Consider the following 12,032-nt stretch of genomic DNA (forward strand, 5'->3'; position numbering starts at 1 on the left):
AGGTGCATAGATTAGACTAAAGGAGGCAAAGGTAGGACAGTGTGTGCGAAAAGTCCTTGATGGTGTTCTGGAATTCAAAAAATAGGCATAAAGACATTGTAGTGAAAACATTCAATCCTATATTATTGTTAACTATGATCACCTTCCTGTGCAATAGAACACTAGAATTTATTTCTCTTATGTAACATTGTACCCATGTCAATCAAAACTTTTTAGGAAAAGACAAAATGTTTTCTGAGTGAATTGTGTAGTTTATTTTCCACTAGTTCAGAGAATAAAGTTGGTGCATATGGAAAAAAAGGAAATGTACAAAAATGTTACTAATTGTTAATTTTAGATGAAGAAAGTAAAAAAATTTAGATAAAGAATGGTATTCATTGTAACATACTTTAAACTTTTCTGTAGATTAAAACCCTTCACAATAAGAGGGGGAAAGTGAATTAAGCACAGGACAAGGCAACAGAACTGGAGAGTCTGTTTGATTTAACCATCCCGCCCCCTCCCATCTCCAGAGATAGAGCCCAGGGCTTCTGCATGCTTGGCCAAGAGCTCTACTGCTGAGATTCTTCCCTAGCGCCCTCCCGCACCCTGTCCCTCTTTTTTGGTGGTCCTAGGGATTGAACCCAGGACCTCACACTGAACTATATCCCCCGCCCTTTTTTATTTTGAGAAAGGGTCTTGCTAAATGGTTGTTGCCCAGCTGGGCTGGAACTTGTGATCTTCCTGCCTCAGCCTTCCTCAGTGCTGGGATTACAGACAGATGTGTGCCACTGCACTCACCTCCCAGCTGTTTTTATTTTTGAGACAGGGTCTTGTAAGTTGCCTCCACTGTCTTTAATTTGTGATCCTCCTGCCTCAGCAGCCAGGATTGCAGGTCTGTGCCAGTGCATCTGATTTAACTCTGGTTTTTTGTTTGTTTTTTTTTTTGGTACCAGGGATTGAACTCGGGACCTTGTGATTTCGAGGCAGGCAGTGGAACCACTAAGCTAAATCCCCAACCCTCATCTGGTTTAACTTTTGAGTTGGTAGAATCAAATTTCATTCAACATTATGTGAGTTAATGGTCTTTTATGAAAAACCTCAGTGAAGTTGATTGGTACTTCTAAAGTAGCTCAACTGTTAGATAATTTTGTGAACAAAATTACTATTTTTTCAGAATGGTAGGTGTGACTAGCTAAGTAAGTATGGTGAAACTTTAGTAGTCTTCCAATAATGAAGAAAAGAGTATTCTGGTAGTTTGATTATCCCGTATCACAAAAACGTGTGAGCTGGGGTTTTAAAAATCTCTTCTAACTCTTAAAACTTACTTTATTTTGACAACTAAAGATTTGTAAAGTGAAAGGATTTTTTTCAAAAGGGTAGATAGCTGAACAAGTTTAGTAATTATGAAATTCAATTTCCAAAATCACTTATATACTTTCCTTTGATATCAACAGAATATTATTTCACCTACACAACAAACTGTAAAGTAGTGAAACTTTACAAGTATTGAAAAGTAAAGTATTGCAACTTTGAAAGTATTCTTCCTAAAATATTATCCTTAATTGTCTACTTCTTTTTTGTTTTTTTGAGACAGGGTCTTGCTGTGTAGTTTAGGCTGGCCTTGAATTCACTATGTAGTCAGGCTGGCCTTGAACTTGCAGTGATCCTCCTGTCTCAGCCTCCTGAGTGCTAGGATTACTGGCATGTGGCACCACAGCCAGCTTGTACTTGCCTTCGGTAGTACTAATTATTTGAGGGCTTGAAAGATGTAGGTTTTCATTGTGTCTTTGCCAGTGTGTACCTTGGCAGGTGACATCTGAATCTCATTTTCCTTATCTTTATAGAAATACACACATTGTTATGAATAAAAGAGTATATGAAGAACCTGAAATAGTAAGTACAAGACAAATGTTAGTTTCCTCGTCTTTTTTTTTTCCTTGTCTTTTTTTTGAGACAGGTTTTGGTATGTAGTTCAAGGTGGTCTTAAATTCACTATGTAGCTCAGGCTGACCTTGAAGGACAAGTCTGTGATCCTCCTACTTGGGCCTCTCTTGAGTGCTGGGATTACAGATGTGCACCCCCACGAGCAGCCAAAATCTTTTTTTGTAAAATAAAAAAACACAGAAAACTACACAGAATATGCATCATTGAGTAGATTCTAAGTCATGTGCATACTTTTTATTCAAAATATCCAGAGCCCCCCCCCCCCCCCCCCGCCCCAAGCCTAGTAATTTTGATGGAGTACATCTGGGGGGTAGTCATTCTGAACTCAGTCTAATTTTTGATTCATGGTCTTTCATGCCTTGTGTCATTTTCCTATTATCTTAGCTCATACAGAAATAGCACATTCCAGTTTTGATCTGTTGAGTATATCTTTCTGGCTTTCTCTTTGTAGAGATGTTAGTCCATTCCTTGTATCTTTTTAATTTTAGTAACTGAATGGGATTTAGCTACTGTACTTTGTTTTCATTTTAATAAATGAAACATTTTAAGGTTTTTTTTTTTTTTTTTTTTTTGATACCAGGGTCGAACTCGGGTCCTTGTGCTTGCGCAGTAGACGGCGAAACCACTGAGCTAAATCCCCGGCCCCTGAAACATTTTAAGTTTTATGAATTTAATTTTTCCTGAATGTTAGAAGGACCCTTGGCTCAGGTGACCTCTTACTGTATAGAACTTCCTCTTCTTGATCTTATGGCAGCTTGTTTTCTAGGGATTCCTGCTTGTTTTTCCTCCTCTGCTATAGTCTAGTCCATGCCACCTGGATGTTTTTCGAATGGGTAAACCTCCTGCTGAAGCTGTTGTTCTCTTAACTGGTGGCTCCTGTGCTTTTTAGCTCATACATATTGGGTGTTTTGGATTTCTGTACTCAGTTTCTTTGATGAGAGGCCAGGTTGCTTTTCACAGAGGTGCTATGTAGCACCAGCGTTTGAGGGTGTGGTAGATAGTATGTTTCCACCAACTTGTATTTTGGGGTTCTTGAGGAATAACTTGTCACGTGTACATAGTAGATATACCATGTTACATGGTGAATTTCTTGGGTTTTGGTTTTGCTATTTGTTCAGTGATTATGTGGGCATTGAGGGAAATTCCCAAACAGTGCTATCTTCATTTTTCCAGAATCTGCTAAGTTCCCCTGCTGTATTCATAAATAGGTTACTAAAGATGGTTTAGTTCTCCCCTTACTATTTTTCCTTGATAACTTAAACTGTATCTTATTTGCTCTATTATGATGACTTTAGGGCACTTGAAGGATGTTAGGCTTAAACCTTTAGGTTTTTATTTTTCTTTAGTTTTTTGAGACAGGATCTCACTATGTGGTACAGATGGCTTCAAACTTACAAAGGTCCTTTTTTCTGAGCTGGGATTACAGGCCTATGCCACCATGCCTGGCTCAAACCTTCAGGCTAATGGTGGCGAACGTATGGCACACAAGCCAAGTTGCCCCAGCAGCCCAGCATCTGATAGCAGTTATTTTTCTAAACTATTATTTTTCTAAAACCTCAGAATTCAGGTGGTTGTTGTTTTGTTTTTGTACCAGGACTTGAACTCAGGACCCGTCACTTGCCAGGCAGGCACTGTGCCACTGAACTACATTCCCAGGCCAGTATTCAGGTTTAATTGCAGTGTTGGCATTTTGTGATAAATAAGTAGGTTTAGGTTGCAGTTGGGCACTTGGTCTCTAAAAGGTTTGCCATTTCTGCTTTAGGCTTTTGTTTTTTAAATAGATTGTATAACTAGATGTAAATGGTTTTCCTATTTTATGATAGTGACAAACTTCATTTGTCTTTACTATTGATGTTACAGCTTCTTTTCTCATGAGGGCAGTTTTTCTAATCTGTTGAGAGTTTGGAAATCTTAGTTATCAAACTTTACCATTGTATTGAACTGAGAGTTAATAATACAGGGGTTTTGATGGAAAGGAACTTTACTGTTATTACTGGGGGCTCTTGCTTTACCCTCAGTGTTTGCAGCTGGACATACATGTTGAATAGGCAAGTTGATTGATACCTGAAATAGAAATGAGACAAGGATTCAGTTTCTTCGTGGCTTCTGGTATCATATGATTTAACAGTTTAAAAAATTGCTAAACAACATGAAAAATTTTTCTTTAAAACGCATTTACCTGAGTAAAAATGAGTTGATTTAAAGAAATACATAAAAAATACATACATGATACGGTACATGATAGTAAAATGACCATAAAAATGATCATGCAGGGCTGGGGATTTGATTTAGCTTGGTACCGCCGCCTGCCTCAGACGCGGAAGGTCCCGAGTTTGATCCCCGGTACCAAAAAAAGAGAAAATGATCATGCATCTGGGTGTGGTGGCGCACTCTTGTAATCCCAGCATTCAGGAGGCTGAGGCAGGAGGATCACTTGAATTTGAGGCCAGTCTGAACTACATAGTGGGACATTATCTCAAAAAACAATAGAAACAAAACAAAATGATCATACGATTTGAAACTCTGCAAAGCAGTTTTCATTATCAATGGGGAAATTATGGTTATCTTGTGACTTAAAAACATTAAAGACTCTTACTATTAGAAAATTATAGAGAAATAAAAATTAATGAGACTAAGACTTAAAACATAACATTGAGAATTACAGTTTTGTCTTGCCTTTTGGTTGGACTTATCAAGAGGTATGTGTGTGTGTGTCTGTGTGTCTGTGTGTCTGTGTGTCTGTGTGTGTCTGTGTGTCTCTCTCTGTCTCTCTCTACGTGTGTACTGAGGAATCCTGGAGTGCTCTTCCACTGGCCACATCCTCAGTCACTTTTATTTTTTACCATGAGACAAGGTTTCACTAAGTTGCTTAGGCTGGTCTTGTACTTGCAATTCATCTGCCTCAGCTTCCTGAGTACCTGGGATTATAGGTTTGTACCACTGCTCCCACTAAGAGTTGTTTAATAGCATTTTTCTTATCTTTTCCATTTCTTGGTGGCTTCCAACACCCTTCATATCTTTTCCATGTTTTGTGGCATCCAACACTTTATTTGTCCTTTGTAATTTTTTGGGGGGTGGAAGGATGAAAATGCCAGATGGCAGTTTTGTGGTTTTATTTAAGCACAAATAAAATGTGTTCATGTACTATTCATTTCCTTTGTTGTGCAGCCTGGCACTGGTGACTTTGATGGCCAGCTGGACTGCTCTTTTCATGATGGCTTTGAGGTTCTGTGAGCTAACTCAGTAGAGTAAGATTTGTTACACATCTAGCACTTTCATCGTCTTGAGTTGTGGGCCTGGAGCTTCAGGAAGCCCACTAGCAGCAGCATGTGCTTTGTTTTCTTGTTGCTCCCATAATTAATGGTGGGCATCAAGATGTGGCCCTTGAAAGTTCTACATATCCTATTGTCAGTACCTCTGGTTTCTGTCTAAAAAGGGATAGGGATGTAGATTAGTGCTGGGTTCAGTCCACAGGAGTATGGGATGCAGATGGGATGGGGCAGAAACCCCACCATTGTCAAAGTGGTCACAGCTCTGTCTCCTGTGGCTCCATTTATACAGGTCTTGAATTTCACCTCCAGCATTATCACTTTTCATTTTGCTGTCCTTTTCCTTCCTCCCCTCCCTCCCCTTTCCTTTCCTCAGGGTTTCACTATGCAGCACAGGCTGACCTCAAACTCATGACAATCTTCCTGCCTTAGCCTCCTTACTGCTGGAATTACAGATGTGTGGCACCACCCCTGGCTTGCACTTTTATCTTTTTTGGTCAGTCCCCTCTTTGGATTGTCCATATTTGTAAAGTACCTAGGTTATCTCTAAGAGACAGAGGAAATACAACTGCATTTAGGGATGTTTGTTGTACAGTAACCATTTAACAAAAGACTGAAAGGATATGATTTGTCACTGGTCGTGATGTTCATCAGTTATTTATGTGCTGATTTATGGAACTGAAGAACTGACAGTAAAGTTTCTACTTTATGTAATTACTCTTAGTTAATATATAACAACTGAAATTTGAGCCATGTTGTCGGGGAACTGGTGTTAGCCTGGTGAGCATGACACTGAGTCTAGTGGATCCATCCCTTTTCTACTTCAAATTTGTACTTTAGTGTAATAGTAGGTGGCTGTTTGTCTCAGTACCTTTCCCTGAAGGATACAGGAAGCAATCTATGTGTTTTCCCACTTATGCTTTCAATTTAGACATTTATTCTGGAACTTAGCCATCAGGTCCTTATTTGTATAGTAATAAACTGAATGATGTGAACAGACTTGTTGCTCCCATCTCCCAAACTAATTGGAATGTGACATTTGACAGTTGGTTTACCAACTGATGTTACTTTTGCTAACAGAGCACAAGTTGACCAGCACAGGAACTGTATGTAGGAACAAAGCAGAAATTCCAAATGAAATGTTACAATTTCAAAACAGAGAATTGTATAGTACAGTCTTTGGATTTCAGAAAGATTTACATTGGCCTCATATATGGCAAAGAAAAACTGGTACTACTGATGTCAATATTACACCATGGTGGAAATATTTATGGGTAACCTCGACAAAATGGAAGCCTGAGATGGAAACTTTTTACAGCAAAACCAAAGGTGGAGTAGATGTTGTTTGATTAGTTGTGCAGCAACTGTAATGTAACTCGAAACACCAAGCATTGACCAGTGGTTGTGTTTTACTAAAACATGTGGCATGATAGTTTGATAGTTTAAAAAGAAAATAGCAAGTGCAAAATATCACGGAGAAATTTTCTTAGAGAATTGGAACTGGAACTCATAAGAGATCATTTACAGCAGAGGAAAAACAAAATGTTTCTGCCCAGGGAACTATACAAAAAAATTGTGGAGCACACTGGTGAGCTGACAGCTGAACTGACAGGTGTGACATCACAAAGACCTATTATGACAGCAGGAAAACCAAAAAGATGTCAACTCTGTCTTACAAGAAAGGACAGGAAAACAAAACTTATGTGATATCAGTGTAAGTGATACTTGTGTATGGAACATGCCATTTTCATGTGTGACAGTTTGGGTGTGACAGTTGAAGCAAAGATTATTTCTGTGGTAAACTTTTGTGTTTACATTGTAGTTCACATAGGTTTTTATTTCTGATGTTATCTCTTGGGTTTTTTAAGCAAGTAAACAGCTGATGTGAAAATGTTGATGTCTAGTCTAAGCACTCAATACATATTTGATGTTTTATTGATATCTTATTTCCATGCTAAATGCATATTGTACAGTATAATAGGAAGTTCCTGACAAAACAGGAAGATTAGTGACAACACTGCCACACAGGAAAGGAAGACTAAGCACATGTGCTGTCAGTATAAGCAAGATGTGTACATGGAACATGCAGTTGTCATGTGTCAAGACTGCCTTGGGTGTGACCATTGAAGCAAAGCTTGTTTTTGTTATAGAGTTCTATTAATATTTTCATTGTTCATATAGGAATTTATTTCTGATGTTACCTTTTAGGTTTTGTAAGTAAGTACACAACTGATGTGAAAATGTTTATGTCTATTCTAAATGCACAATACATACTAAGAATTTCATGCTTTATTTTATGTTTATATTGACTGCACTCTGTATAAGAAACTTCTGACAAAACAGCAAGATAAGTGAGATGTCAAGTATGTCCTACAAAAAGGCCAAGAAAGCAGAACATATGTGCTATCAGTGTAAGCAATATGTATGTGTGGAACGTGCTTTTGTCATGTGTGCAGACTGCCTTAGGTGTGATAAGTGAAGTAAAGAGTATTTTTTTTTTTTGTAATGTGCTACTGGTATTTTCATTCTAGTTCACATAAGAATTTGTATTGTTCTTTTTTAGACTTTGTACACCAAAACACAGTTGATGTTGAAAATTGTGATGCTTTTTTTATAAACACTCAAAATATACTAAAAATTCAATATTTTATTTTGTGATTTTTTTTCCTGTTAAGTACTCAGTGTTTAATATAATAAAACTCATAAAATTAAAATTGATCAGTAGAAATATGCACCTTTATGATAGAATTAGTGTTATGCTTCATGGGTTAATTAACTAAAACCTTGTCATAAACCATGGTGACAAATTTCTGCATATCAAAAGCATGCAAAACAGGAACTCTACCAAGTTGTATTTAGATATGGAAAAATTATGAAGATGTTAATGGGATTGAGTGAGAAATTTATACAATAACATACAGTCTTGTAAAAATATTTTGATTTAAAAGAAACTAAGAAATTTTGGAGAAATTTGTGTGTGTGCATGCGTACATACTAAGGATAAAGGTCTGAAAGTACAAAGTTAAAACTTGTTTCTATACTCCCACTTTGGTGATACTGGAGCTAGAACCCAAGACCTTCACAGTGAGCTACATCCCCATCAGTGCCCCCTGACACTCCCCCATCCCCTTTAAGAAGTTACTTATTTTGAGATAGGGACTTGCTAAGTGGCAGAGCAGCCCAGGCTGGGCTCAACCTTTCCATCCTCCTGCCTCAGTTTCCCAGAGTGCAGGGATTAACATCACTGCACCTGGCTGGTAATCTTATTTTTCTGCATTGTTAAACATTCATGTGACTCACTCCTTTGTTTTGGGGAACTGATTAATTCTTTTTAGCAGTAGTCCCTCTCACAGATCCTTCTCTCTAGAGGGCTGTGACCATTACTGCTTTATTACTGTAGCAGAAGGGATAGTGGTGCTGTAGGTAAGATATGTGTTAATTTTTCCCAGATTAATGAAAAGAGGAAGGAGAGGTAGAAAGGAACATGCAAGTGGTAAAAGGATTGGCATTTTTTAAAAAGACTGTAGTTGATAGCTCAGTGGTTACCAAAAAAAAGAAAAAAAAGAAAAACTGTACGTGGGCAGGGGATTTAGCTCAGTGGCGCCACACCTTCCTTGTAAGTGCAAGGTCCTAAGTTCAATCCGCAGTACCAGAAAATAAAAAAGGCTGTAGTTTTTTTATTGATATATGTTTGTGATGTATAATATTTATATTGGGGAGTTGGTAAATGTACATATCAAACCTTTTTTTTTTTTTTTTTTGGTACGGGGGATTGAACTCGTGTCCTTAGCTTGTGAGGCAGGCAGTGGAACCACTGAGCTAAATCCCCGGCCCCAACATATCGAATCTTAATGATTGTTACTTCCACTCCCCTTTCTGGCCCTTCCCTTTCCTCCCATCCCCAGTCCCCTGCCCATCTCCACAGTCTGCCTCCCCGTTTTCTATCAGCTTGCTTTTATTTTACTCTTTATTTATATTTTGGGTTTCTAACCGGGTGATATTTAACCTGTGTCTGATTTATTTCACTTAGCATTATGGTCCCAAGATCAATCTGTTTTTCTATAAATGATGCAAATTTATCTTTTAAAAAAAAAAATGCAGATTTTACAACTGGAGGGAAAAACGCCTTCCAAAATACTTCTGTTGTAAACATTTGTAACATTTTGAAGACCATAAAGAAAGGAATTTAAAATTGTCTCTTGCTGGGCATGGTGGCACACAGCTGTAATCCCAGGACTTGGGAGGTTGAGGCAGGAGGATTGCTGTGAGTTCGAGGCCAGCCTGGGCTACATAATGAGTTCAAGGATAGCCTGAACTACATAGCGAGACCCTGTCTTAAAGAATAAAACAAAACAAAACAAAAAAATGTTGCCTCTAGTTCTATCACTCAGATAAAGCCTGTGGTAATATTTTAGTGCATATCAACCCATACTTTTTCATGTATGCACACGGTTTTGGACTTTGAAAATGCGTTAAAATGGCATCATATTGTAAATGAATCCTCAGAGTGGACTTTTAGGGTACAGACACATTTTTAAAGTTTTTCCAAATGCAAAATTTAAAATATTTTAAAAAATTAAGATAGAGACTATACTGATATAGAGAACTTAATGTACCCATTGCCCAACTTCAATTGATTTCAGTATATGGGCAGTATTGTTTCATCAAAGCCACCTACTTTTGCATTATTTTGAGGTCACTTTCAGGTAAATATTTTAGTGTACATAGTTAACAATTTTAATTTTGCCTCATTGCTTTCCAGAAATGTGTTAATCAATATTTGACAGAGATGATTTTTAAAATGTTTTTAAAAATCTTAATGTTAATGGGTTAATGTTAATCTTAATGGGTTAGATGTGTATCTTACTTCATTTTGCTCAGGTAATAAAAAACATCTAACATAATGAATTTGGCTATGCATATACTTTAGCAAGAAACTTTAGTTTCCTTATCAGTATATCCCTTTTAGGAATGCTGTGACTGTTAGGGTGATCGTATAATTTATTGTCCAACTGTGGCATTGTTGGGATTAAAAAGAGGCATAATAATGCTAGTACAGTGTAACAGGAATAAATCAAAACTATCGGGAGCACAGAACTGTCGACTTATCCCAGCATTAGGGCTTCTATAAGGTGCAAATACATGCAGTGACTATATCACAGTCAATAAATGGTCGGTGTTACTAAATTTCAGTGTTTATGAATGCTCTTGTATGCATTATGTAGTAAGTCTTCCTCTTAAAAGAAGCTGACAGTGCTCCCTATTTTTTTAAGCAGTTCTAATTTTTGCAATTAAGAATTTGTATTTGTATTAATATTTGTAGCTGGAGAATGCTGGAGGAGACCTTAAGGATGGCCGCCAACACTATGAAGAAGCTGTTGTCATTTTGGATGCTGGTGCTCAGTACGGGAAAGTCATAGACCGAAGAGTGAGGGAACTATTTGTGCAATCTGAAATCTTCCCCCTGGAAACGCCAGCATTTGCCATAAAAGAACAAGGATTCCGGTAGAATTTTCACTAATGTTTTTATGGGAAGATTGAATTTAGTTTGTTGAATATTTATTACTAATTTGCTTGGGCACTGACTGAATTGTTTCGTGTGGTGTGGTGGATCTAACCTACAGCCTTGTGCATACTGAGCAAGTAAGTGCTTTACCACTAGAGCTATACCACTGGTCCCTGATTTTATTTTTTTAAGAAAGAAAAATACAGAATGATTTTGTAGGAAGGGGAAAGGAAAAATTATGAGAAAAGGAAAAAATGGAAACAGAATGATTTTGTAAGAAAATTTTCATGGCTTGATTGGGTATAAAAGCAAAGGAAAAAATATACACTTTCAGTAAAAAAGATTACATTAATTTTAACTGTATAGTTAAAACCTTAATTTAACTTTTATGTTTTACAGGATTTGTGGGTCACAGTTACTTTTAGCGATTATGGTGATTTTAGTCATTCACCCTACAGCATTTAGTCAAAGAAAGGTACACAGAAAGTTGGATAGGCTACCCAAAGGTGGAAATATGTATACTGTAAGTCTATTTTGCTTCCTATCCCGATAGTCTAGTTTTAAAAGCATGAAAAAATTTTTGTTTAAGGGCAAATTCAAACAGCTTGTACACTTAGCATAGTCAAAACAACAGCCAGTTTCTATGTTTCTTTCTTCAGCATTTCTGGTTAGTGCCATGCCTTTTCTCATGGAGTATGTTCTCTGCTAAAAGAGAGTGTCATCTAGAAGGCAAGCAGCTGTAGTTTATGTGCTAAATTGGTTCTTAAACTTTAGTGTTTTGTATGCTGTACTTCTCAGATTCTTTTTTTTTGGTACCGAGGATCAAACTCAGGACCTTGCGCTTGTGAGCCAAGCGGCGGAACCACTAGGCTAAATCCCTGGCCCACTCAGATTCTTTTTAAAGAGGCATAAAGGGGTTTATTAGAATTTTTTTTTTCCCGGTACTGGGGATCAAACCTCAGGACCTTGTGCTTGCCAGGCAGGTGTGGTGCCACTGAGCTGCATCCCCGGCCCTAGGCAGAATGTTTTAAATAACATTTTTCCAATGACAAAATAGTTAAAAGACTGTTCAAAGACTTAACCGACATTTATACATTATTGTGTGATTTCTTGTTTTCTAAGATAGAGTGAATTGGAAGTTAAAAAAAAAAAAGCCAGTTTTAAATTTAACTCTGTTCTTGTCTGAGGATAAAATTCAAAACAGTTTACTCTTTTAGTGTAGAATTTTAGATTAAGAAAATACTCTTGAGTTTATCTAATTCAGCTGTCATGATTTACCACCAAGAGCTAGTTTTAGATCAGCGAACTCAAATCTGAATGGCTATGTGTCA

General features: G+C 37.3%; 1 protein-coding gene across 3 annotated transcripts in view; it reads left to right on the forward strand.

The window, feature by feature from the left end:
* The window catches only part of Gmps (guanosine monophosphate synthase), a 69,473-nt gene that overhangs the window by 14,431 nt on the left and 43,010 nt on the right, over positions 1-12,032 (forward strand). For 2 of the 3 annotated variants that reach the window (XM_021253456.2, XM_004834498.4), the window contains exon 2: positions 10,519-10,700. In XM_021253456.2, the coding sequence (XP_021109115.1) occupies positions 10,519-10,700 (182 nt within the window). Of the gene's footprint in view, positions 1-1,827; positions 1,876-10,518; positions 10,701-12,032 lie in introns of those variants that run through there. The other variant, XM_021253466.2, reaches the window with a different exon arrangement.

The sequence above is a fragment of the Heterocephalus glaber genome, unplaced genomic scaffold (assembly GCF_053883595.1).
Source record: "Heterocephalus glaber isolate CG9 unplaced genomic scaffold, H.glaber_assembly_v1.0 deba00001504, whole genome shotgun sequence".
In the NCBI taxonomy this organism is placed as follows: Eukaryota; Metazoa; Chordata; class Mammalia; order Rodentia; family Bathyergidae; genus Heterocephalus; species Heterocephalus glaber.